The sequence below is a fragment of the Pristiophorus japonicus genome, chromosome 11, assembly GCF_044704955.1.
Source record: "Pristiophorus japonicus isolate sPriJap1 chromosome 11, sPriJap1.hap1, whole genome shotgun sequence".
Lineage (NCBI taxonomy): Eukaryota > Metazoa > Chordata > Chondrichthyes > Pristiophoridae > Pristiophorus > Pristiophorus japonicus.
Window position 1 is genome coordinate 119,799,198 of NC_091987.1, and position 27,458 is coordinate 119,826,655.

The window sequence follows — 27,458 nt, forward strand, 5'->3', positions numbered from 1 at the left end:
GGCACGCAAGTGCAGTAGCTCCATGCGCCCGAAACTGTGTGGGAGGGGCCCAAAGCACGCAGCCCCTAGCCCTGGCCGAATGGCCTCACTGGGGCTGCGTGAATAAGGCTCCTCCCACGGCCAGCTCCTGCTTCCTGCCGACTCCCCCCCCCCCCCCCCCCACTCCCCCCTCACCGGACCGGACCAGACTCGACCCGCATGTCGCTGCCGCTCCTGCTTCCGCCCCCCCCCCACCGGACCGGACCCGACTCGACCCGCCTGTCGCTGCCGCTTCTGCTTCCCCCCCGCCAGACCGGACCCGACTCGACGTGTCTGCGGCTCCCACCCGACTCTACTCTTGCCCCCGGACTGGATCCGACTTGACTCCCCCCTCCCCGACCTGACCTCCCTCTCCCCGACCTGACCTCCCTCCCCCCCGACCTGACCTCCCTCCCCCCCGACCTGACCTCCCTCCCCCCCGACCTGACCTCCCTCCCCCCCGACCTGACCTCCCTCCCCCCCGACCTGACCTCCCTCCCTCCCTCTCTCCCCGACCCGACCCAACGCCACCTACCTCTGGGTGCTGGGGTCGGGCCCTGCCCGAAATCTCGGGCCCGGCCCGTTCAGCCTTCGGTCCCGACGGCAAACCGCTTCCTAAAGGCCTGTCTGAAGAACTTTCACACAGGTAGGAACATGGTTTATTTAATCTTTTCTTTGCTTATAAATGTTTATTCAGGTTGGATTTATTTGTATAATACTTGTATAAGTATAACTAAGGATTTATTGTAGAATTTAATTACTTCCCTTCCCCCCCCCCCCCCCTCCACCTCGTTCTGGATGCCTAATTTGTAACCTGCGCCTGATTTTTTTTATGTGTAGACAAGGTTTTTTCAGTTCTACAAAAATCTTCACTTGCTCCATTCTAAGTTAGTTTGGAGTACGTTTTCACTGTGGAAACTTTGAAATCAGGCGTCAGTGGCCGGACACGCCCCCTTTTGAAGAAAAAATTCTGTTCCAAAGTAGAACTGTTCTACCTGACTAGAACTGCAGAAAAAATAATGTGGAGAATTGCGATTTCTAAGATAGTCCGTTCTCCACCAGTTGCTTTTCTAAAAATCCACCTAAAAATCAGGCGCAAATCATGTGGAAACTTGGGCCCTTCAAATGCATATCCAGGTACTTTTTAAATACTATGAGGGTTTCTGCCTCTACCACCCTTTCAGGCAGTGAGTTCCAGGCCCCGACCATACACTGGGTGAAAAAGATTCTCCTCAAATCCCCTCTAAACCTCCTACCAGTTACTATAAATCTATGCCCCTCCTGCTAAGGGACATAGGTCCTTCCAATCCACTCCATCTAGGCCCTTCAATTTTATACACCTCAATTAGGTCTCCCCTCAGCTTCCTCTGTTCCAAAGAAAACAACCCCAGCCTATCCAATTTTCCCTCATAGCTAAAATTCCCCAGTCCAGGCAATAGAAACATAGAAAATAGGTGCAGGAGTAGGCCATTCGGAACTTCGAGCCTGCACCGCCATTCAAGAAGATAATGGCTGATCATTCCCCCAGTACCCCTGTCCTGCTTTCTCTCCATACCCCTTGATCCCTTTAGCCGTAAGGGCCATATCTAACTCCCTCTTGAATATATCCAATGAACTGGCATCAACAACTCTCTGCGGCAGGGAATTTCACAGGTTAACAACGCTCTGAGTGAAGAAGTTTTTCCTCATCTCAGTCCTAAATGGCCTACCCCTTATCCTAAGACTATGTCCCTGGTTCTGGATTTCCCCAACATCGGGAACATGCTTCCCGCATCTAACCTGTCCAGTCCCGTCAGAATCTTACACGTTTCTATGAGATCCCCTCTCATCCTTCTAAACTCCAGTATATAAAGGCCCAGTTGATCCAGTCTCGCCTCATATGACAGGCTAGCCATCCCTGGAATCAGTCTGGTGAACCTTTGCTGCACGCCCTCAATAGCAAGAACGTCCTTCCTCAGATTAGGAGACCAAAACTGAACACAATATTCCAAGTGAGGCCTCACTAAGGCCCTGTACAACTGCAGTAAGACCTCCCTGTTCCTATACTCAAATCCCCTAACTATGAAGGCCAACATACCATTTGCCTTCTTCACCGCCTGCTGTACCTGCATGCCAACTTTCAATGACTGATGAACCATGACACCCAGGTCTTGTTGCACCTCCCCTTTTCCTAATCTGCCGCCATTCAGATAACATTCTGCCTTTGTGTTTTTGCCCCCAAAATGGATAACCTCACATTTATCCACATTATACTGCATCTGCCATGCATTTGCCCACTCACCTAACCTGTTCAAGTCACCCTGCAGCTTCTTGGCGTCCTGCTCACAGCTCACACCGCCACCCAGTTTAGTGTCATCTGCAAACTTGGAGATATTACACTCAATTCCTTCATCTAAATCGTTAATGTATATTGTAAAGAGCTGGGGTTCCAGCACTGAGCCCTGCGGCACTCCACTAGTCAGTGCCTGCCATTCTGAAAAGGACCCATTTATCCCGACTCTCTGCTTCCTGTCTGCCAACCAGTTCTCCATCCACGTCAGTACATTACCCCCAATACCATGCGCTTTGATTTTGCACACCAATCTCTTGTGCGGGACTTTGTCAAAAGCCTTTTGGAAGTCCAAATACACCACACATCCACTGGTTCTCCCTTGTCCACTCTGCTAGTTACATCCTCAAAAGATTCCAGAAGATTCGTCGAGCATGATTTCCCTTTCATAAATCCATGCTGACTTGGACCGATCCTGTCACTGCTTTCCAAAAGCGCTGCTATTTCGTCCTTAATGATTGATTCCAACATTTTCCCCACTGCTGATGTCAGGCTAACAGGTCTATAATTACCCGTTTTCTCTCTCCCTCCTTTTTTTTAAAAAAGTGGTGTTACATTAGCTACCCTCCAGTCTACAGGAACTGATCCAGAGAGTCGATAAACTGTTGAAAAATGACCACCAATGTATCCACTATTTCTAGGGCCACTTCCTTAAGTACTCTGGGATGCAGACTATCAGGCCCCGGGGATTTATTGGCCTACAATCCCATCAATTTCCCACCTAATAATATCCTTCAGTTCCTCCTTCTCACTGGACCCATTGACCCCTTTCATTCGGAAGGTTATTTGTGTCTTCCTTTGTGAAGTCAGAACCAAAGTATTTGTTCAATTGGTCTGCCATTTCTTTGTTCCCCATGATAAATTCACCTGAATCCGACTACAAGGGACCTACGTTTGTCTTCACTAATCTTTTTCTTTTCACATATTTATAGAAGCTTTTGCAGTCAGTTTTTATGTTCCCTGCAAGCTTCCTCTCGTATTCTATTTTCCCCCTCTTAATTAAACCCCTAGTCCTCCTCTGTTGAATTCTAAATTTCTCCCAGTCCTCAGGTTTGTTGCTTTTTTTGGCCAATTTATATGCCTCTTCCTTGGTTTTAACACTATCCTTAATTTCCCTCGTTAGCCACGGTTAAGCCATCTTCCCCGTTTTATTTTTACTCCAGACAGGGATGTACAATGGCTGAAGTTCATCCATGTGATCTTTAAATGTTTGCCATTGCTTATCCACCATCAACCCCTTCAGTGTCCTTTGTCAGTCTATTCTAGCCAATTCACGCCTCATACCGTCAAAGTTACCTTTCCTTAAGTTCAGGACCCTAGTTTCTGAATTAACCGTGTCACTCTCCATCTTAATAAAGAATTCAACCATATTATGGTCACTCTTCCCCAAGGGGCCTTGCACAACAGGATTGCTAATTAGTCCCTTCTCATTACACATCACCCAGTCTAGGATGGCCAGCTCTCTAGTTGGTTCCTCGACATACTGATCTCGAAAACCATCCATAATACACTGTAGGAAATCCTCTTCCACCGCATTGCTACCAGTTTGGTTAGCCCAATCGATATGTAGATTAAAGTCGCCCATGATAACTGCTGTACCTTTATTGCACACATCCCTTATTTCTTGTTTGATGCTGTCCCCAACCTCACTACTACTGTTTGGTGGTCTGTACACAACTCCCACGAGCATTTTCTGCCCTTTGGTATTCCGCAGCTCCACCCATACCGATTCCACATCATCCAGGCTAATGTCCCTCCTTACTATTGCATTAATTTCCTCTTTAACCAGCAACGCCACCCCGCCTCCTTTTCCTCTCTGCCTATCCTTCCTAAATGTTGAATACCCCTGGATGTTGAGTTCCCAGCCTTGGTCACCCTGGAGCCATGTCTCCGTGATGCCAATTACATCCTATCCATTAACTGCTGCCTGCGCAGTTAATTCGTCCACCTTATTCCGAATACTCCTCGCATTGAGGCACAGAGCCTTCAGGCTCGTCTTTTTAACACACTTTGCTCCTTTAGAATTTTGCTGTAATGTGGCCCTTTTTGTTTTTTGCCTTGGGTTTCTCTGCCCTCCACTTTTACTAATCTCCTTTCTATCTTTTGCTCCTGCCTCCATTTTATTTCCCTCTGTCTCCCTGCATAGATTCCCATCCCCCTGCCATATTAGTTTAACTCCTCCCCAACAGCACTAGCAAACACTCCCCCTTGGACATTGGTGCCGGTCCTGCCCAGGTGCAGAACATCCGGTTTGTGCTGGTCCCACCTCCCCCAGAACCGGTTCCAATGTTCCAGGAATTTGAAACCCTCCCTTCTGCACCACTCCTCAAGCCACGTATTCATCTGAGCTATCCTGCGATTCTTACTCTGACTAGCACGTAGCACTGGTAGCAATCCTGAGATTACTACTTTGAGGTCCCACTTTTTAAATTTAGCTCCTAGCTCCCTAAATTCGTCTCGTAGGACCGTATCCCGTTTTTTACCTATATGGTTGGTACCTATGTGCACCACGACAACTGGCTCTTTCCTCTCCATTTTCAGAATGTCCTGCACCCGCTCAGAGACATCCTTGACCCTTGCACCAGGGAGGCAACATACCATCCTGGAGTCTCGGTTGCGGCCGCAAAAACGCCTATCTATTCCCCTTACAATTGAATCCCCTATCACTATAGCTCTCCCACTCTTTTTCCTGCCCTCCTGTGCAGCAGAGCCACCTACAGTGCCATGAACTTGGCTGCTGCTGCTCCCCCCTGATGAGTTATCCCCCTCAACAGTACCCAAAGCGATGTATCTGTTTTGCAAGGGGATGACCACAGGGGACCCCTGCACTACCTTCCTTGCACTGCTCTTCCTGCTGGTCACCCATTTACTATCTGGCTGAGTACCCTTTACCTGCGGTGAGACCAACTCGTTAGACGTGCTATTCACGTCATTCTCAGCATCGTGGATGCTCCAGAGTGAATCCACCCGCAGCTCCAGTGCCGCAATGCGGTTCGTTAGGAGCTGGAGGCGGATACATTTCCCGCACACGTAGTCATCAGGGACACTGGAAGCGTCCCTGACTTCCCCCACAGTACAGGAGGAGAATAACACATGTCCGAGCTGTCCTGCTATGACTTAACCCTGAGATTAACTTAATTTGGCAACAATAATGCTGAATGTTACTTACTGATATAGAAAAGAAAAAAGAAAAACTACTTACCCCCTTGGCTGTGATGTCACCGTTCGATTTCTTTCTACCTCTTTTTTGCCTCCCTGCTGCAGCTGCACCGGCTGGGCCTTTATAGGCCTCACGAACTCCTGCTCCGCCTCCTTGACGCTACCGCCGATCCCTGGACTCCTGCTGGGCCTTTCTAGGCCTCTCAAACTCCTGCTCTCCTCCTCGACGCTGCCACCGATCCCCGGACTCCCGCTGGGCCTTTATAGGCCTCACGAACTCCTACTCCGCCTCTCCGACGCTGCCGCCGATCCCCGGCCTCCCGCTGGGCCTTTATAGGCTTCACGAACTCCTGCTCCACCTCCCCGACGCTGATCCCCGGACTCCCGCTCGTAAATCTCTTCTGTACCCTCTCTAATGCAATCACATCTTTCCTGTAATGTGGTGACCAGAACTGTACGCAGTACTCTAACTGTGGCCTAACAGTTAAAGCATAACATCCCTGCTCTTATATCCTATGCCTCGGCTAATAAAGGCAAGTAGCCCGTATGTCTTAACCACCATACCTACCTATCCTGCTATCCAGAGGTCCCTGTTCCTCTACACCTCTATGTGTCCTACCATTTATTGTGTATTCCCTTGCCTTGTTAGCCCTCCCTAAATGCATTACCTCACACTTCTCCATATTGAATTCCATTTGCCACTGTAGTGTCCACCTGACCAGTTCATTGATATCTTCCAGCAGTCTACAGCTTTCTTCTTCATTATCAACCACACAGCCAATTTTTGTATCATCTGCAAACCTCTTATTTCCCCTACATTCAAGTCTAAATCATTGATATGTACCACAAAAACCAAGGGACCTAGTACTGAGCCCTGTGAAACCCCACTGGAAATAGCCTTCCAGTCACAAAAATACCCATCGACCCTTTGCTTCCTGCCTCAGCCAATTTTGGAGCCAACTTGCCACTTTGCCTTTACTTTCATGACCAGTCTGCCATGTGGGACCTTATCAAAAGCCTTGCTAAAATCCATATAGACTACATCAAACGCACTACACTCATCGACCCTCCTCAAAAAATTCAATCAAGTTAGTCAGACACGACCTTCCCTGAACAAATCCATGCCGACTGTCCTTGATTAATCTGTGTCTTTCTAAATGAAGATTTATCCAGTCCTTTTTTCAAATAATTTTCCCACCACCAAGGTTAGGCTAACTGGTCTTTTGAGTCTATCCCTTTTTAAACAACGGTACAATGTTAGCAGTCCTCCGGCACCACACCTGTAGCCAGAGAGGACTGGAAAATGGTGGTCAGAGCCTCTGCTATTTCCTCTCTTGCTTTTCTTAATAACCTGGGATACATTTCATCATGTTCCGCCATTTAATTAGATCATGGCCGATCTGTATCTTAACTCCATCTACCCGTCTTGGTTCCGTAACCCTTAATAACAAAGATCTATCAATCTCAGTTTTTAAATTTTCAATTGACCTAGCCTCAACAGCTTTTTTGGGGAACGAGATCCCAATTTCCACTTGCCTTTGCGTAAGAAGTGCTTCCTGACATCATCCCTAAATGGTCTAGCCTAATTTTATGGTTATGTCTCCTTGTTCTGAAATCCTCCACCAGAGGAAATAGTTTCTATCTACCCCATCAAATCCTTTAATCATCTTAAACACCTCAATTAGATCAATCCTTGATCCTCTATATTCAAAGGATTAAAGCCTCATTTATGCAACTTTTCCTCATAATTTAAACTATTTTAGCCCCGGTATTGTTCTGGTGAATCTTCACTGGACCCCCTCCAAGGCCAAGTGATTTATAAATATAATGAAAAGCTGCAGCCCCAGTACAGATCCCTGGGGGACACCATTAGTCACATTTTACAAATTTGAGTACATATCCATTATCCATACTCTCTGCCTCCCTATTCCTAATCAATTCAATAGGTTGCCTTCAATTCCATATGCTCTCATTTTTCTTAGCAGTCTCCATGGAACCTTGTTGAATGCCATCTGGATGTCCATAAAAATAAAATCCTTATACACTCCCTTATCTACGTTAGTTACTGCCTCAAAAAATTCAATCAGGTTCATAAGACATAACTTCCCTTTACAAATCCATGATGACTCTTTCTGATAAACTCATATTTGTCCAGTCACTCTGTCCCTGATAACAGATTCCAGTAACTTCCCCACAACTAATGTTAGACTAATAGGCCTATAATTACCTAGTTTATCTCCCTTACCCTCCTTAAATAATGTAGTCACATTGGCAATTTTACATTCCAAGAGGACATTTCTTGAATCGAGTGTGTTTTGGAAGATCATGACTAATGTATCAACAATTTCCTCACCTATTTTTTTTTTGTTATCCTGGGGTGGAAACCATTGGGTCCTGGAGATATGCCATCATTTAAACTCATTAGTTTGTCCATCGCCTTTATTTATATAAAACCTATATCTACTTAGTTCCTCCCCTTTGATTTATTTTTTCCTTATAACTGTTATTTTATCCTCATTCTCTACTGTGAAGACCAATACAAAGTAACTATTTAGCAAGTCTGCCATTCCTGATTTCCAATACACTATCACCTGTGTCTGGAATTAAGAAGCCCATATTACTCTTGGCCACCCTCTTTCTCTTAATATACTGTAAAAACTTAGTGCTGTCCTTGATATATCTCGCAAGCTTTTTCCCATATTCCTTTTTTCAGCTCTTACCACTTTCTCTGTATCCCTTTGCCGTTTCACTCCCAGTCCGCATGATCACTACTGATCTTTGTCTTCACATAAGCTTTCTTTTAGTTTTATACAATCACTCACTTCCCTTGTTGACCAAGGTTGTTTAATTTCCACAAATAGCGCTCTTGCCCTTTAGAGGTATGCACAGATACTTTTTGAACATCTCCCACTGTTCATCTGTAGTTTTATATATTATTAGTTCTGCCCAGTCTATTATGGTCCATTTCTGCCTCATCCCTCCAAAGTCAGCCTTATCTAAAATTTAAAACCTTTGTTTATGACTCAGCTTTCTCCCTCTCAAACCCAATTCTATCATATTATGGCTACTGTTGGCTAGGTGCGCCCTAAATGTTAAATTATTGACTAGTTCAGGCTCATTATTCATTACTAAATCGAAGATGGCCTGTTCTCTGGCTGATTCAAGAACATATTGTTCCAGAAAACTGTCCCGAATATACACAAGAAATTTGCTGCCTTTGGGACTCAAACGGTTCTGCTTTCCCCAGTCTACGTGGAAATTAAAGTCTCTCTCATAATTACTCTGATTTTGCAACAAGTTTCACTGATCTCCGTGTATATCACTACTTTATCAAGTTGACAGACTGTAACTAGTGGAGTACCGTAAGGATCAGTGCTTGGGCCTCAGCTATTCACAATCTATATCAATGATTTGGATGAGGGGACCAAATGTAATATATCCAAGTTTGCTGATGATACAAAACTCAGTGGGAATGTAAGTTGAGGAGGAGGAGGCAGAGAGACTTCAAGGGGATATAGACAGGCTACGTGAATGGGCAAGAACATGGCAAATGAAATATAATGTGGAGAAATGTGAAGTTATCCACTTTGGTAGGAAATATAGAAAAGCAGAATATTTTTTTAAACGGTGAGAGATTGGGAAATGTTGGTGTTCAGAGGGACCTGGGTGTCCTTGTACACGAATCACTGAAAGGTAACATGCAGGTACAGCAAGCAATTAAGAAAGCAAATGGTATGTTGGCCTTTGTTACAAGAGGATTTGAGTATAAGAGTAAAGATGTCTTACTGCAATTATATAGGGCCCTGGTGTGACCACACCTGGGAATATTGTGCACAGTTTTAGTCTCCTTACCAAAGGAAGGATATATTTGCCATAGAGGGAGTGCAACAAAGGTTCATCAGGTTGATTCCTGGGATGGGGGGGGGGGGATTGTCCTACAAGGAAAGATTGAGTACACGAGACCTATATTCTTTAGAGTTTAGAAGAATGAGAGGTGATCTCATTGAAACATACAAAATTCTTACTGGGCTTGCCAGGGTAGATGCAGGGAGGATGTTTCCCCTGGCTGGGGAGTCTAGAACCAGGGTTCACAGTCTCAGAATAAAGGGTCAGCCATTTAGGACTGAGATGAGGAAATATTTCTTCACTCAGACGGCGGTGAACCTTCGGAATTCTCCACTGTGGATGCTCAGTTGTTGAGCACATTCAAGACAAAGATCGCTAGAATTTTGAATATTAAGGGAATCAAGGGATTATGGGGATAGTGCAGGAAAGTGGAGTGGAGGTAGAAGATCCGCCATGATCTTATTGAATGGTGAAGCAGGCTCGAGGGGCCAAATGGCCTACTCCTGCTCCTAATTCTTGTGTTCACTACTATCTGGAGGCCTAAAAACTCCCAGTCATTATCTATTTTTATTCCTCAATTCTACCCAATGTTTCTACTGCCTGTTCACTCTTACTGATATGCCTTCATTTGAATTCTGTAAAAGTGCCCTTCATCAATATTGCTATTAATCTCCCTCTACTTTAATATTAATATTGCCACTTGATGCTAGAGGAGCTCGTTGCCTTAAAGAGGAGAAACCCCATTGAAAAAAAAACACAAAGAATTGCTTCTCACCTCAAATCCCACACATTGAGGCGACGATCTGTACCGCTGGAGGCAAGGATCGTTTCGTTGTGTGGAGACCACTGCACCTACAAAAATAAATCAACGTTTCAGAACCACTTGTGTTTTTTGAGGGCGTTGTGGGAAGAAAAGTCACAGAAAAGTTATTAGCATGTTTTATATACAGTGTCAATATGCAATTTGAAACATTATTATGCAGAAATACTGTTGAGATAAGTGGTCACTTAGTGAATTAAATTTGTAAAAGTAATCATCCACAGATAAGAGACGACAAATAGTAGCAAAATGTTTCAGTGGGTCCTTTTCACGTTACATTACAAATGTTTTTCGGGCTCAGGGTGCAGTTACAGATGTCGATGAGAACTAACAAAACTGGACTCGGGGTGGGGGGGGGATAGGAAGTACACCTGAACCTCCATAATCTGTAATAATCCCACTGGCATATGATGGGAATTGGCAAATAACAGACTCTCAAAATCTTGTTTTATACAAAAGGCATACAGCAATTCCCCAAGCACTGAAATTAAAAGAATTACAATAATGTATGTTACATGTTACTTGGGCTGATTGATGTCAGATAGAGAGAGATTCTAGCAGACCACTGCAGCCCATTAGTGAAGATTCCACTGTATGTCCACATGTATTTTAATAGTAACATAATGCAGAATGTATATAGGCATGCCATGATTAATTTCAAGTGACTCTAGCAATTCTATAGGCAAACTGCTTTGATGCACTATGTTTAGATGATCTCGTCAAAGAACTTTGGGGTGGTAGAGGAGGGGTAAAAAACATCACATTATTTTCACTCATGACTCAAAGGACTACTCCCAGTCACATTTAATAGGAATACACAGAGATGAGAGCATGGGAACCATGGAGATTCTTTTTTTTATTATTTTCCTTGCATTAAAAACTGCACTTACTCTAATCAGTGGAATTATAAACTTACTATACAAGGACCAAGTGGAAGTTAAAGTTACCCTTGTTGATGGGATGCACATTACACTCTTGCTACAATCTGTTGTACCATGGTAGGTGGTGAGTTTGTACAAAGTACTCCCCATGCTGAGCTTCAAATCTGAACTTTGCTATTCGGGGAGGGGAGGAAAGATATCAACCAGGCTAAGTTTCCTAAAAAAAGCCCCTACATTTTATTACTGCAAAGATTCCAACAAAGGGCAAAATGATGGATGCCAAGGGTGTCAATAGACAAGAGAAGTTTGTTTTCTTGCTAGTCATGTCCTAGTTATGTTTGCAGAACTGCTTCACAATGTGATTGGACTAGTTTTCACACAAAGGATTTTATGCATCTAAATATTGATACCTTATGTTTACCCACATCACATCAATGATTGCACTTCAACAATAATTCATTGAATGTGAACTGTCAGGTAGTTTCTTTCTTGATTACGGACATAGATCAATCATATACAACCTACAAACTAACAGCAAAAAGGCTTACACCAGCTTCAATTTAGATCAATGGGGCTTGAAATTTGGGAATGGGACATTGTACATTAAAATTGGGAATGCAATGTAGCACACTATGCATGTATTAGCACAATTAAAGATACTAATGCCAGCATAATTGGAACACCTGGGTGATATGCTTTCACATCACATTTGATGCATTCATGTTATGCATAGAACCTAGGCATTGCCCTTGAGCTAACATCTCTATAGTGAAGCAAAAGCAAAATACTGTGGATGCTGGAAATCTGAAATAAAAACAGAAAATATTGGAAATCCTGAGCAGACCAGCATCTGTGGAGAGAAACCGAGTTAACATTTCAGTTGATGAAAGGTCACTGACATGAAACATTAACTCTGTCTGTCTCCACAGATGCTGCCTGGTCTGCTGAGTGTTTCCAGCATTTTCTATTTTTATTTCTTTATAATGGGGACCAATGTTCCCTGTAATTTTTATTAACGTCACACAGTCTCTTTAACGGGATGCACGGGCCATTCAAAATACTGCGAATGTGCGGTTTTTGCACAGATAGGCTGGCTGGGCAGGATCTCTGGAGTGCTGCGCTCTTACAGGAAACATTGGTGGGGATTGAGCAACATACTGCTAATTATTCTGGGTTTTCAGACATTGAATTGCACATGCAGAGAAACAATGGGGTGCTCCCAGCATTTTGCGAAAGATCAGAAATAGGAAAGGGCTGTAAAGTGGTATTAAATAAGTAGTGCTTACACTGGCACAATGCTACTTAACTTATATGCCGTCATGGCTACAGCTACACGGGATTGACGTGGTTAAAATTTGAGAGAGACAGTAACCAAGTTGTACCACCTCCTACAAGGAGGCCTCCAGGCAACATCTGTAATCTGTGTAACATTGCCAGTGATTGTCAAAGTCACCACAGCCTCCATTTCTGCACCTCCAGCTCCAGCTCATTCTAGGCTGCGGATATCTGCAGTGTCACCCAGTTCGCAGCTGAAAGATTCTACCCTTTGGATGAGACATTAGGTAACTGATGTTTTATTCAGAAGGGAAACATAAAAATAGCATTTACCACTAAGCAGTAGCTTAGGAAGACAACATAACTCTATAGAATAGTACAGCACAGGAGGCCATTCAGCTCATCGTGTCTGCATCAGCTCTTCCGAAGAGCAATCCAGTTAGTCCCACTCTCCCAGTCTTTCTCCATATCCCTGCAATTTTTTTCTCCTTCAAGTCTTTATCTAATTCCATTTTGAAGGCTAACATTGAATCTGTATCCATCACTCTAGCAGGCAGGGCATTCCAAATCATAACCACTCGTTGCATAAAAAAGCTTTCTTCATGTTGCCTCCAGTTCTTTTGCAAATCAGCTTAAATCTGTGCCCTCTCGTCCCTTCAGCCATTGGAAATTTCTCTTTATTTACTCTATCCAAACCCTTCATGACTTTTAAACACCTGTATCAACTCTCCTCTTAGCCTTCTCTGTTCCAAGGAGAACAACCCCAGCTTATAAGAACATAAGAAATAGGAGCAGGAGTAGGCCATACAGCCCCTCGAGCCTGCTCCGCCATTCAATAAAATCATGGTTGATCTGATCATGGACTCGATCAGAGTCCACTTCCCTGCTCGCTCCCCATAACCCCTTATCCCCATATCGTTCAAGAAACTGTCTATTTCTGTCTTAAATTTATTCAATGTCCCAGCTTCCACAGCTCTCTGAGGCAGCAAATTCCACAGATTCACAACCCTCAGAGAAGAAATTTCTCGTGTGTTTTAAATGGAATAACCCTTATTCTAAGATCTTGCCCTCTATAGTTCTAGTCTCCCCCATCAGTGGAAACATCCTCTCTGCATCCACTTTGTCATGCCCCCTCATAATCTTATACGTTTCGATAAGATCACCTCTTATTCTTCTGAATTCCAATGCGTAGAGGCCCAACCTACTCAACCTTTCCTCATAAGTCAACCCCCGCATCTCCGGAATCAACCTAGTGGACCTTCTCTGAACTGCCTCCAAAGCAAGTATATCTTTTTGTAAATATGGAAACCAAAACTGCACGCAGTATTCCAGGTGTGGCCTCACCAATAGCTGTATAACTGCAGCAAGACTTCCCTGCTTTTATACTCCATCCCCTTTGCAATAAAGGCCAAGATTCCATTGGCCTTTCTGATTACTTGCTGTACCTGCATACTATCCTTTTGTGTTTCATGCACAAGTACCCCCAGGTCCTGCTGTACTGCGGCACTTTGCAATCTTTCTCCATTTAAATAATAACTTGCTCTTTGATTTTTTTTCTGCCAAAGTGCATGACCTCACACTTTCCAACATTATACTCCACCTGCCAAATTTTTGCCCACTCACTTAGCTTCTCTTGTCTATCCAGGTAACTGTAATCCCTCATCCCTGGAACCATTCTAGTAAATCTACGGTACTGCCATCTTTCCATGCGTACAAGGGCTTATTGATTGTACCTACGTAGCTATTTGGGCCCCTCCAAAAATGCTGTGGCAGAATATAGACAGAAAAGGTTTTACTCTCTCAATGACCAAACAAGCTGTGATCATCAGAATAGTCATGCAGGTCAATGTTCCATTCCCAGCAGCTCCAAAATGCATTGATTTTACATCAATCTGTGCCAGCCTTATTTAAACAAGATGGTAGAGTGGAAGGGCAGTTCTTTAAAGACAAAGTTTACCATCTTCAGCCTGACTAATGACACGCTTTGCAGTCGCAACTGACAGAATTAGCGTGCCAACATGAGGCTTATGGAACCTCCAGGATCATGACTGAGCATTCAATTACCACTTTTTAAGAAATACTTAAGCGATCAGTGGTCGCAATGCTGTACAACTCTTCGCAGAGTCCGTAGGAACTTTGTTACATACTGCATGTTCCGTAGTTTTGTGCTACAAAGAAATCTAACAAAGAAGAGCAGAAGCCAGAAGGTGTGCCATAGAAGGGAACCAGTGAGAACGAGGAAGTAGCTACTGAAACATTAGTGCAGCCTGCAATACTGATGCGACAGGCACTAATAGAAGATACATTTAACAAAGTGCCAGAATTAACCTTATCCAACAGGCCCAAAACATTTTCAGAAACACTACTCTTAGCACATCTTCCACTATCCTCAAAAATGTGTAGGTGTATGGGGAAAAAGCAAGGTAGTGGGACTAATTGGATAGCTCTTTTAAAGAGCCGGACGGCACAGGCATGATAGGTCAAATGGCCTCCATTCTGTACTGCAGCATTCTATCTTCAAATGCTCACCTGAGATGCTGCATTATCCTAAACATTCACACAAAGATACTTCCAACACAATGTACAAATAGAATGTATACATTAAGAGTGTTTTGCCTTGGTGGTTGCCTTTTGTGCTGGTTGTGTATGATGTCTAATGCCTAACCTATTATTTCTATTAAGTGATTATTTAGTGGACGAATATGTCTGCTGGCTTTCACGACAGCCTGTTGGGATTCTAGTGGCCCTAGGCCTCCTTGTGCTGTGTATTGCGAGGGCCCTGCGTGGGAGTGAGCCACATCTAGCAGTGATGACCAGTACTGCTTGCTTTCTACCGCCGCATCCCATTCTTTGTACACCAGGAAATTTGCTTGAAGGCATTAGTCCAATTAAGTGTGTGCCTCCTCTCCTTGTGCAGCACTCCAGTGGCCCTGCCGTCCCTCACTCTACAACATCCAAATTCACTTCCTCTCGCTCTGCAAAGCCCAATTCTCCAATAATTTTCTCAGTGACCATCTATGCTTGACTTCACACTACTTAGGTTGAATTGGAATTAGGAGGCAAGTTAGAGGATTAGTGCTGCTTCTTTTTCAATTCCTGCTGTGAGGGAGATGTTTCACATTTTTGTCCACAGAATGAAAACAGCAGGCTTTTCTACAATCAAAAAAAATAACCACTGCATAGCACGCTAATTACAATTTCTAGATCATCATTATAGCAATTCTAAGTCTTACTCTAATATTCTTTTAAGATTTAAAAAATGAATCAGCCTACAAAGATTTACCACAAAGTTGAGGTATTAAAAATTGTAAAAGGAATTCGAGCAATTCCCAATTTGGAAATGGGGAGACTGGATCTTTAAGTGAATGATACAAGTGCAGAACCATTTTCGCCGTACACCATTCCAATTCTTTAACAATTTAAAAGGGTGTACAGATGAACAATAACCACAACCTTTAGAAAGGAGTGGAAACTAGATAGTCTAAAAATCGAGTTTTTCCTCCCATAACTTCAATAGAATGCATTTACTTCCTGCGATTTTATGGATGGCAACAAGGAGAAAAAGATGAACTTAGAGCGAGGAAACATTCATTGAATTAAGCAGTTCCCAATCTCTAAGAAATCTAAAGCTATTCTCACCTGGAAGATCTCGTCCTTGTGCGACTCAAAGGAGTGGAGCTTTAACTTTAGATTTCGAAGGTCCCACAATGCCACCGTCTAGAGAGAACATAAAAGTTACAATTGTATCTTTAAAAAAGATTCGGTACATGGCCATAATGGTTTAACACATTAAAAACAATGCTGTGTTTTTAGATAACAACCCAAGATCACAGAACTACTACAAGGAAACTTATAGAAACATAGTATATGTACTGTACAACTTTGATAAGGTTGCTACAGAAACCAAGAAGTTTTAACCTTGTCAGCAGAGCCAGTTGCAAGGATAAATTCACTGTATGGGTTGAAGGACAGGCAGTTGACTTCAGCTGTGTGTGCGTCCACAGAGTGGCTAGGTTTTGAAGTGTTATTTGACCTGGTGTCCCAGCTGAAAAATAAAGGTTATTTTGGGGTTTAGCCAAAGCTAAAACCGCTATTGACAGCTTTGTATTTTTGTAGGTTCTGTTTAAAAAAAACATAAGGCAACTTGTATTTATCATTCTCGAATCTCAGCAATATTATAAACAGGCCACTTCTCACTATTCTCACAAGTTCCAAGCCTGTTATATTGAACAAGTCTATTTCAACTTTTGCCCAAATTGAGCACCAGCTACTTTCCTGCTTTCATATCAATTAAAATTTTATGTATGAAATCAGATTAACCACTGGATTTTGAAGTGCAAATAAGCAAAACTAAAATAGATTTTAATGTGACTAATTTTATTCCCCAAATCTTAAATTTAACCCAAATTAAACACCAATGTAGGTCGAAGCACTAACTGGTTCACACCAAATATACATAGCACAGACCTCAAGTTCAATTCCTGCCTGCAGAGTTAGTTGTTCTCAAGCAAGTCATTAGATGCTACAATTGGACTCTGTGACCTTGGCGAGGGAAGAAAAATAAAACACCAAGGATTCCTGTTCCTGATGTTATCTGGCGACACATGCTGGAAAGTTCACGTCCAGGGGAAGCAGGCGAAGACAGATATAATGCCCTTCATGATCAAGTCGCCTGCCAACACTCACCTGCTAGACTCACACATGAAGAACGGCCATTTTGGTGAGGTGCCAGTGTGAGTCACACCTTCAGGAAAGGGCCAGAGGCAATCGGGGGTGAAAAGAAAATAAACCTTACTCACCTGAAACTCTAGCAATCTAACTGATGCCAACTTGTGAACCTGCCTCTAATGGAGGCCCACAATCCTCAAGTTAGGTTTTAAAAGGTAATCGCAGGTACCTGAATCTATTTATGGCTATAGTATAAAATGGTACGGGTTCTTCATGAAGCATTACACATTATTGTAACCAAAAACTCAAAAAAAAAGTTATGAGAATGAAAAGTGAACATGAAGATTAGTCGCTGTAAAACTCTGCTTACCGCATGAGAACATGCATTATATGGTACCATAGCAGACCAGAATGATTACCACTGATAAATATTAATGTACTTGGGACAGTGCTGCCCACAAAACAGCTGCTATGAGCCTACAGCAGTGGTATTCATAATGTGGTCACTGGTGGTCCCCTCTCCCTCACCTGTAGCCCTCAGCAGATGTGCTGCTCCATGTGTCTCTGGGCTGCCATCCACAGCCTGCCAGCTCTGAGATGTTGCCAGAGTCAGGATATATATTATAAAGAGAAAAAGATAGATATTGGGATTATAGCCCTCAATGAAAAGTTAGTGAATATCTCTGGTCTACAGGAAGTAATATCAGATTTTCCTGTTGCTTATATGGTTACAGTCTTGCTACTTTAGTTAAAATTGCCATTTTATCTTGTACTCACATCATGAGCTTCTGGTCATCAGCCACAGATCCAAACAAGGATTCATGCAATAAATGCCAGGAGACATCTTCTACAACTGCAGTGTGGCCTGTAAAGATTGTTTTAGCATCTACTATCTTTCCTTCTTTTGGACCTGCACTAATGTCCCAAAGACAGATAGTCTGTAGAAAAATATATAGAATTTAAATTAGTAATAATGCCCATTTGCTGGAGAAAATTTCTCAATTGTTACCAGTCTGCAAATTTAAAGCAACTAGACTGCAGAATGTGAAAAAAACAGATTAAGATATGTCCATCCAATAGTCGAGATAAAAATCAGAGGGTAAATGATGATTAGTATTCTTTGTTTTGAATCACATGGCAATTTTTTAAATCTTGAGGATTATTGATTTGAGTGCATTTTACAATCAAGTTTACTGCATAAGTTACATTGGTAACAAAATGTTTACAGTTTTGCTAACAGTACATGCCTAACCCATCCTGTGTGAAACATTTGACTGGTCAAACACTGAAGCAATATGTGCACCTACATGATCATCAGAAGCACTGAGAAGATGTCCACTTAGATTTGGGTTCCAGGAGAGGCCATATCCTTCTTTTTGGTGACCACGTAGTCGCAGATCAGGATTACATTCACCACTTGGATCTAGTTCAAACAAAAGATCAGCTCATTACAATAAGCCCACTATTTTGCTCACCCTTGACTTTCTCACAAATATATATAGGCCAGCAGTGAAAGTGAAACATAGAATTGGGGTGCTAACTTTTAAAAGTAGAAAAATTAATGCCAGGCACTAATCTTTTTCTACTTAAAAAATTAATAATTCGGGGATAGCGCTCCGGGAAAGAAGTGGAGCGCTAAATCAGGCGCTCCACTTGCTTCCTGGAGCGCAATCGGCAGCAGGCAGCGCGCTGAGTTCAGTAGTGCTCCACACTGGGCCATGTGCACTGCTGCATTGAAAGGCTCCTTCCCTTCCTTAAAAGGAAAGGGCCATTGCTGCAGGCTCTGCAAAAAGAAACGCGACTCTTCCTGACGGCAGCCGCGATCCCTCCCGATCAGCCCAATGCACTCAACCTGATGCTGCAGGGGGCGGAACCCAAGTTTGGGTCCGGGGTGATGGGTCCGAATATGGCGGGAGTCGATGTTCTCTATTCGGAATGTGTTAACTTTGGTTCATGATCCAATTTCAAACCATTCAATACAAAACAAGTAGCAAATGAAAATTGATTGAATGTTGTTATTAGTCAGGGAAAGCATATTTTCAAAACTGCAAAGGAAATTTGGAACTAGTGTTACATACATTAGGAACCCAACGTCAAGGTAGTATTTATTTCAATAAAAATAAACAACTTGCAATAATCAATCAATCATAGGCGGTCCCTCGAAACGAGGATGACTTGCTTCCATGCCAAAAAAGGATGAGTTCACAGGTGTTTCAATGAAGGACCCGAACGACATCCTCAAGGGTGGAAGATGCCTGTGCGGGATTTTTTAAACGTGGGGTGACCGTTGCACACCAGCCACCACACGGGCTTGACAGAGCTAGGTCTTGGTCCAGTGGGAAGGATTACCCAAGACGACTGGAGACCAGCTCTGCTGCACGGACCTAGTATGCACACATATCGCAGTGTAGGCTGGCCCGTGCTGCCCCTGTGCCACTTGCCCCAAACTCACGCCTCCCCTGGGCCCCGATCATGTCCCTCCACAGTCTCTCGCCGCTCCTTCGCCACGACCTCGCCGCTCCTGCTGTACCTGCCCACGCTCCAATCACCGACCTGGACCTTGATGACGTCACTCTTCACTGCCGTCGCCCTCCTGTACCAGCTCACGCTGCTCCCTGAAGGGGCCTCCATGCTGCTCCTGGACCACCGCTCACCGCTCCTTTTATGGCCCCGACCTGGTGTTCTCACGCGGGTCGGGGCCTCCATGCCGCTCCTTTTATGGGCCCGACCCCCTCCGATCCACTTGCCTTCCTGCAGGTTGCAATTTTAGACCGCTCTTTTAAGCAGGCCAGCGAAACACACATCGGAAGGCAATTGAGTCCTTCTTTAGATAAGCAGGTTTGCAAATCAAGCAGAAACCTCAAATTAAGGTAAAGTGCTTAGTTACACATAGTTGTTTTGTTTCTGAAGGAAGCAATAAGATAGTGCCTTTAACATAGTAAAATATCCTAAGGGGCTTCACAGGAGCGCTATCAAACAAAATCCAATACCGTGCCACATAAGGAGATACTAAGGCAGGCACGGTCAAAGAGGTAGGTTTTAAGGAGGGTCTTAAAGGAGGCAGGAGAGATAGCGAGGCGGAGAGGTTTAGGGAGGGAATTCCAGAGCTTAGGTCCTCGGCCGCTGAAGGACCAGGGTCAATTCTTCATGTAGAAGACGAACAGCAAGTATTGTTAAGCTATTCAATCATTTGGGGGGTTGGGGGAGGAGGGTAGAATAAAGGATGGAATAACACCAAGAAAAATAGCCAGAGCTACCAGATTATTATAAACCCCAATTGGTTCATTAATGTCCTTCAGTAAAAGTATGCTGCCACTCCTCTCCAGACACACTCAACATGAATCCAGTCCCACAAAGGTGACTCTTAATGCCTTCTGACATGGCCTAGCAAGCTATTCAGTTGTAAACAATCACTACAGAACACAATTAGAAGAGAAGTATTTATGGACTTTATTGGCAACAGCCCAGGCATCAGATCAAGACAAGACTCATGAAAATCCCTGCCCAATTGATCCAACAAGGCTCTCCTTACTAACAATTGGTATCCAAGTAGGAAGAGCTATCTCACAAACTAGTTAAACTATAGGCAGATAGAGTTGTACTCGTAATATCAGCCAACATCTCGCACTCTTCCATCATTATCCGCAGGGAGGTGGGGCTGAAGTTGTATCGTTGGATCAGCTGAGCTGTGGGAATCCTCAACAATGACTCCAGACGCCATGAGATCTCATGGTTTTAGGCCAAGGAAACCTCTAGCTGACCATCCTATACTGCAAATCCCCCATGTTCAGGGAATTATAGATCAGTCAGCTTAACATCGGTGATAGGAAAAATAATGAAATCCCTACTAAAGGAGAAAATAGAAGAACATCTAGAAACCAAAACAATAGAAATGAAGAGTCAGCATGGATTTCAAAAGGGAAAAGTCTTGCTTGACCAACCTCACTGAAATTTTTTGAAGAGGTAACAGAGAGCGTAGACAATGGTAATGCAGTAATGTAATTTATCTAGATTTTCAAAAGGCCTTCGATAAGGCACCCCATAATAGACTGATGAGCAAGGTCAGAGAATGCGGAGACAAGGGACAAGTAGCAGAATGGATAGCTAGCTGGCTTCAAGACAGAAAGCAGAGAGTGGGGGTAAAAGGTACCTTTTCACAGTGGCAGAAGGTGGGTTGTGGTGTTCCACAAGGATCAGTGCTGGGACCACTGTTGTTCACAATTTATAAACAATTTAGACTTCGGAATCAAAAACACAATTTCTAAATTTGCAGATGACACCAAATTGGGGGATAGTCAATACTGAGGAGGACTGCAACAAATTACAGGAGGACATTAACAAATTTGCAGAATAGGCATATAGTTGGCAAATGAAATTCAACACAGATAAATGTGAGGTATTATATTTTGGTAGGAAGAATAGAGAGGTCACTTATTACTTGCAGGGTGCAAGTCTAGGTTGAGTAGAGGAACAAAGGTATCTCGGAGTACAAATACACAAATCACAAAGTTGTGACACAGGTTAGCAAGGTCATAAAAATGCAAACCGAGCAATAAGGTTTATTTCTAGAGGTATAGAATTGAAAAGTAGGGAAGTTATGATAAACCTGTATTGAACCTTAGTTAGACCACACTTAAAGAGTACTGCGTACAGTTTTGGCCGCCATATTATAAAAAGGATATAGAAGCACTGGAGAGGGTGCAGAGAAGATTTACAAGGATGATACCAGAAATACAAGGGTATACATATCAGGAAAGGATGAATTGGTTGGTCTTTTTTCTCTTGGAAAAAAAGGCTGAGGGGTGACCTAATAGAGGTCTTTAAAATTATGAAAGGTTTTGAAAGAATGGAGAGAGAGAAAATGTTTCCACTTGTGGGGAAGAGCAAAACTAGGCCATAAATATGATAGTCACCAAGAAATCCAATAGGGAATTCAGAAGAAACCTCTTTACCCAAAGAGTGGTGAGAATGTAGGAACTCGCTACCACAAGGAGTAGTTGAAGCAAATAGTATAGATGCATTTAAGAGGAGGCTAGACAAGAATATGAGGGAGAATGGAATAAAGGGTTATGTTGATAGATTTAGATAAAGAAAGGCGGGAGGAGGCGCGAGTGGAGCATAAACAGAGGCATGGACTGGTTGGACCGAATGGCCTGTTTCTGTGCCGTATATCCGATGTAAATTGACATAAGGGAGTAATCTACTTGACCCTATCTTCAGCAACCTACTTGTTGCAGACACATCTGTCCATGACAGTGTTAGCATGAATGACAATCACACAGTCCTTGTGAAAACAAAGTCTCATCTTCATGAGAGGACATCCTTGTGTAGTGTAGCACTACTACCGCGCAAAGTGGAATAGACCAAGGACAAATCTATCATCTCAAAACTGAGCAACCACGAGGTATAGATCATCAGCAGAACTACATGCATCATGATTTGACACATCCATCATACTGCGATCATCACACCATACCACCAATCCAGGTTGAATGGGGAGTGTAGAATGATGTGCTGGGAGTAGCACCTAGCAGAGTTTAGAATGAGGTACCAATCCAGTGAAGCTACCACATGGGTAACACAAAAAACAGTAGGTTATAGACAAAGCTGAGCAGTCACACAACCAACAGATCAAAGCAAAGCTCTGTACAAGGTGTTAGCCTTGGCTCAGAGGTAGTACTCTTCTGAGTCAAAGTTGTGGGTTCAAACCCACTCCAGAGATTGGAACACATAATCTAGGCTGACACTTCAGTACAGTAGAGGGAGAGCAGGTGTCCTGGCCCATAGTTATCCCTCAACCAACATAATTAAAACAGATTATATGGTCATTTACCTCTTTGCTGTTCACAGGACCTTGCTGTGTGCAAAATTGGCTGCTGAGCTTCCCTACATTACAACAGTGACTACAATTTAAAACTATTTCATTGACTGAAGTAACTTAGGACATCCTGTAGCTATGAAAGATGCTATACAAATGCAAGTTCTTTCTTTGAGCCTGACCACAATCTGTCAAGAATGGGAGTAGGCAATCAGAAAACTTAAAGAGGGAGCGCCATGAGTATCACCATCCTCAACTATAGTGGAGCCCAGGATGCAAGTGCAAGAGAAGCGGATGAATATTTTGCAAACATCTTCAGCCAAAAATAACCAGTGAATTATCCCATTTGGCCACCTCTCGAGTTCCCCACCATCATGGATTACAATGTCCAATTCAGTTCACTCCATGCGACATTAAATTGCTGAGTGCAGTAAACACAGCAAACACTATGGGCCCTGACAACATCTCTGCTGCAGTGCTGAGAATGTGTGCATCTAAACTAGCTGCCTCACTAGCCAAGATTTTCCAGGGTAGCTATGACGCTGGGAATTACCCGACAATGTGTTGGAAGACTCTTATTTAATGCTCTCTCATTGCACTGCAGATGGAGATTGTGATGACTAGTCTCTACTGCCCCCTTTCCATTGAGTTCTGGGCAGCCTGAATTGTGTTCCCTGGAACAATATATCCCTGTTAGCTAGTGAAAAAATGGACAGCATTGAGTAGATGGCCGAGGAATGCCTGAGTGCAGCTTTGCATTAAAGGTGGTTAACTTCAATTGCGTTGGTTTGTGCTGGACTTTTACATAGCACAATAGAGTCCTGGATGAAGTGGCAGATTTGGAGGTAATGAACGTGGTCATGTTGGGTGATATGAAATTTGCTAACCAGCTGCTGGTTGGACATGATTCGAGCCCCCATTCCCCAGGTGGGACTGGTATACAATCCAGTGGGGGGAGGGGGAGAGGGAGAGGGGACGAGCTGAACTGGGGGGGGGGGAAAGAGGAGGAGCTGAACGGGAGGGAGGGGGTGGGAGCTGAACAGGAGGAAGGGTGGGGAGCTGAACAGGAGGGTGAGGGGGGGGACTGAATGGGAGGGAGGGAAGCCCGAGTCCCGATCTTAAATCGTGAGCCCATTCGGCCAGGGCTAGGGACGGCGTTCTTCGGGCCCCTCCCACGCAGCCTGCAGATTTGGGCTGCGAGGAGCTATTCTATATGCGCGCACACTCTAGCGCGCATGTGCAGAGGTCCCGGCACTGTTTTCAGTGCTGTGACCTGGCTCCACCCCTCACGCGTTCTGCTGCACTGTGCCAAGGGCCTGCATCGACCGGACTGCGGGGAGAATACCAAGGTAAATAATAGGCACCGTTTCTGTTCTAAAAAGTCAGCGCACCACACAGAGGTGCACCATTCTAACCCTGGGGGCAAACTTGGGCCCTTTGAGAGGAGGCTTTATTTAGGCAATGATGCTCTGGAGTTGAGCTTCCCTGCAGTACACTGTAATACTTTAACCAAAGCAACCCAGTTTTATATAAAATTCTGGAGTTGTACACTTCGACAATTAAAGAACAGACTGCTTCCCAGCACACCCATTTTTGAAAAGAACCCTGTATCTGATGGGAAATTCTTTTAAGTTTAAAACCTACAGAACATTTCAATTTGAATAAACAAGCAACTCTTATGGATAGTTACATACACAACACTTCTTATTAATTTCATTTGACAGCTTAGAGAAAAACCAAATGGTTCCTGCCATGTTAAATTAGAACGTACTGGAACACATCATAGAAACATAGAAAATAGGTGCAGGAGTAGGCCATTCGGCCCTTCGAGCCTGCACCACATTCAATAAGATCATGGCTAATCATTCACCTCAGTATTCCTTTCCTGCTTTCTCTCCATACCCCTTGATCCCTTTAGCCGTAAGGGCCATATCTAACTCCCTCTTGAATATATCCAATGAACTGGCATCAACAACTCTCTGCGGTAGGGAATTCCACAGGTTAACTACTCTCTGAGTGAAGAAGTTTCTCCTCATCTCAGCCCTAAATGGCTTACCCCTTATCCTTAGGTTATGTCCCCTGGTTCTGGACTTCCCCAACATCGGGAACATTCTTCCTGCATCTAACCTGTCCAACCCCAACAGAATTTTATATGTTTCTGTGAGATCCCCTCTCATCCTTCTAAACTCCAGTGAATACAGGCCATTTCCAAAATAAAACAAAGCCACGGATCAAAGTCAGAGCATATCAAGTAACACTTATGGTGACTTATTAATCTCCCACCCCAAATATCTTAGTAGGCTGCCATACAAGTTCAAAATAGCCCAACACAAAAGATGAAATATTGACAAGTAGGAGATGTATGATCTGATCACTTCCGGAATGTATTTTATCAAAAGAAACCACAATGAAATTTTAATTAAAATGTGACACTTAGATTACGGAGGTGACCAGTTATTGTTGATGCAGGAACAATGATCACAAAACTATGTAACTAGCTATAGTATGGAGATGGAAGGGAAGGCACTTCAAATAATTTTCAGAATTGTGTAAAAATGAAGAGTACATCGTGACCTGAACAGTCAACACTGTTGGTCTTTTTCTGGCAGTCTAATGAGAGCATAATTTACTCTGGAAAAAATTATTTCTGATCACGATACATCTAAAACTATCAATACACTATTGAATTTCTGATCACTCAGAAATATGCAATGAATCATAATGGCAGTTTTAAATAGAAATAATGCCCGCCTTATTATGTCACCTTATTTGAAACATTTCCAAGCATTTTGCACAATGAATAATTTTTTGAAATACTGTTACAAACTCAACAGTAACTGTGGCCTTTTGGTTTCCAGTTGGCTGTTTCCTGTTGGTATTTATATAAAAAGGTACATTTCTAAAATATCTCGTGTACAATTGCCGAGTAAATGTCCTTCCATCTGGCTCATTAACATTGAAAATAGTTTAATTATACTACCTGTAAATTAAGGACACCCAAGGGACTTGCATCAGGTGTCCTTTATTTTCAAAATGATCACTGTAAACTGGATGAGAGAAATATCCCTGGTTTGGCTGCATCTCCTAGTGTTCCTTTCTTTTGTCCTCACCTGAGGGATCGAACCTAATTATGGAGCCTTGCCAGCGGGATGTGATTTCAGTTCTTTTTCTTTTCATTGCCATTCTGGGGTTCTTTTCCATTGAGGGAAGGATGACCTGATCCTGATATCTGCTACGTTGGCAGCCTGCACAGGGCAAGGTGGCTGCTGTAGGGCCAGAGTGCCTGGGAGGACTCTGCCAAGTTGGGGGGGAGCTGTTAATGTTTGAAGAGCTGGGTAGTAGGCCATTAGTTCATCAGTACCTGATGTACTTCTGGAGTAGGGTTGCCAATTCTGGTCGGAGGCATTCCTGGAGGTTTGATAACATGACGTCTATAAATCGTATTGGATTTACCTTATAAAGATTGAGTGCCCTATAGTTGAGAATCTTTATTGGTGGTTTCACACAAGCAGGTGTTGTGCGAGATGTTTCAAGAACCAGGAAGCCACCGGTGCAGGCGAGGAGAAACCAAGGGTGGGGAAAGGGGAACCATTCTCTCCATCTCTCTCCGAGCCCCCATTCCCCGTCTCTCACCGAGCCCCCATCCCCCGTCTCTCCCCCAGCCCCCATCTCTCACCGAGCCCCCATTCCCAGTCTCTCACCGAGCCCCCATTCCCCATCTCTCCCCAAGCCCCCATTCCCCGACTCTCACCGAGCCCCCATTCCCCGTCTCTCCCCAAGCCCCCATTCCCCATCTCTTCCCAAGCCCCCATTCCCCGACTCTCCCCAAGCCCCCATCTCTCCCCAAGCCCCCATCCCCCGTCTCTCCCCGAGCCCCCATCCCCCGTCTCTCCCCGAGCCCCCATCCCCCGTCTCTCCCCCAGCCCCCATCTCTCCCCCAGCCCCCATCTCTCCCCCAGCCCCCATTCCCAGTCTCTCACCGAGCCCCCATTCCCCATCTCTCCCCAAGCCCCCATTCCCCATCTCTTCCCAAGCCCCCATTCCCCGACTCTCCCCCATCCCCCGTCTCTCCCCGAGCCCCCATCCCCCGTCTCTCCCCGAGCCCCCATCTCTCCCCCAGCCCCCATTCCCAGTCTCTCACCGAGCCCCCATTCCTCATCTCTCCCCAAGCCCCCATTCCCCGACTCTCACCGAGCCCCCATTCCCCGTCTCTCCCCAAGCCCCCATTCCCCATCTCTTCCCAAGCCCCCATTCCCCGACTCTCCCCAAGCCCCCATCTCTCCCCAAGCCCCCATTCCCCGACTCCCACCGAGCCCCCATTCCCCGTCTCTCCCCAAGCCCCCATTCCCCATCTCTTCCCAAGCCCCCATTCCCCGACTCTCACCGAGCCCCCATCTCTCCCCAAGCCCCCATTCCCAGACTCTCACCGGGCCCCCATTTCTCCCCAAGCCCCCATTTCCCATCTCACCCCGAGCCCCCATCTCTCTCCGAGCCCCCATTCCATCTCTCCCCGAACTCCCATTCCCCAGTCTCCATCTCTTCCCGAGCCCCCATTCCTCCCCGAGCCCCCATTCCCGAGTCTCCATTCCCCAGTCCATCTTTCCGAGCCCCCATTTCTCCCAGAGCCCCCATTCCCCATCTCTC

At 44.4% G+C, this 27,458-nt stretch overlaps 1 protein-coding gene across 1 annotated transcript in view; it reads right to left on the bottom strand.

Moving 5' to 3' along the window:
* The window catches only part of LOC139276245 (histone-binding protein RBBP7), a 61,670-nt gene that overhangs the window by 11,221 nt on the left and 22,991 nt on the right, over nucleotides 1-27,458 (bottom strand). Inside the window, exons 5-9 of the mRNA XM_070893951.1 lie at nucleotides 18,304-18,419; nucleotides 17,774-17,934; nucleotides 16,247-16,373; nucleotides 15,968-16,045; nucleotides 10,128-10,204 (exon numbers count right to left, since the gene is read on the bottom strand). Coding sequence (XP_070750052.1) covers nucleotides 10,128-10,204; nucleotides 15,968-16,045; nucleotides 16,247-16,373; nucleotides 17,774-17,934; nucleotides 18,304-18,419 — 559 coding nt within the window. The remainder of the gene's footprint in view (nucleotides 1-10,127; nucleotides 10,205-15,967; nucleotides 16,046-16,246; nucleotides 16,374-17,773; nucleotides 17,935-18,303; nucleotides 18,420-27,458) is intronic.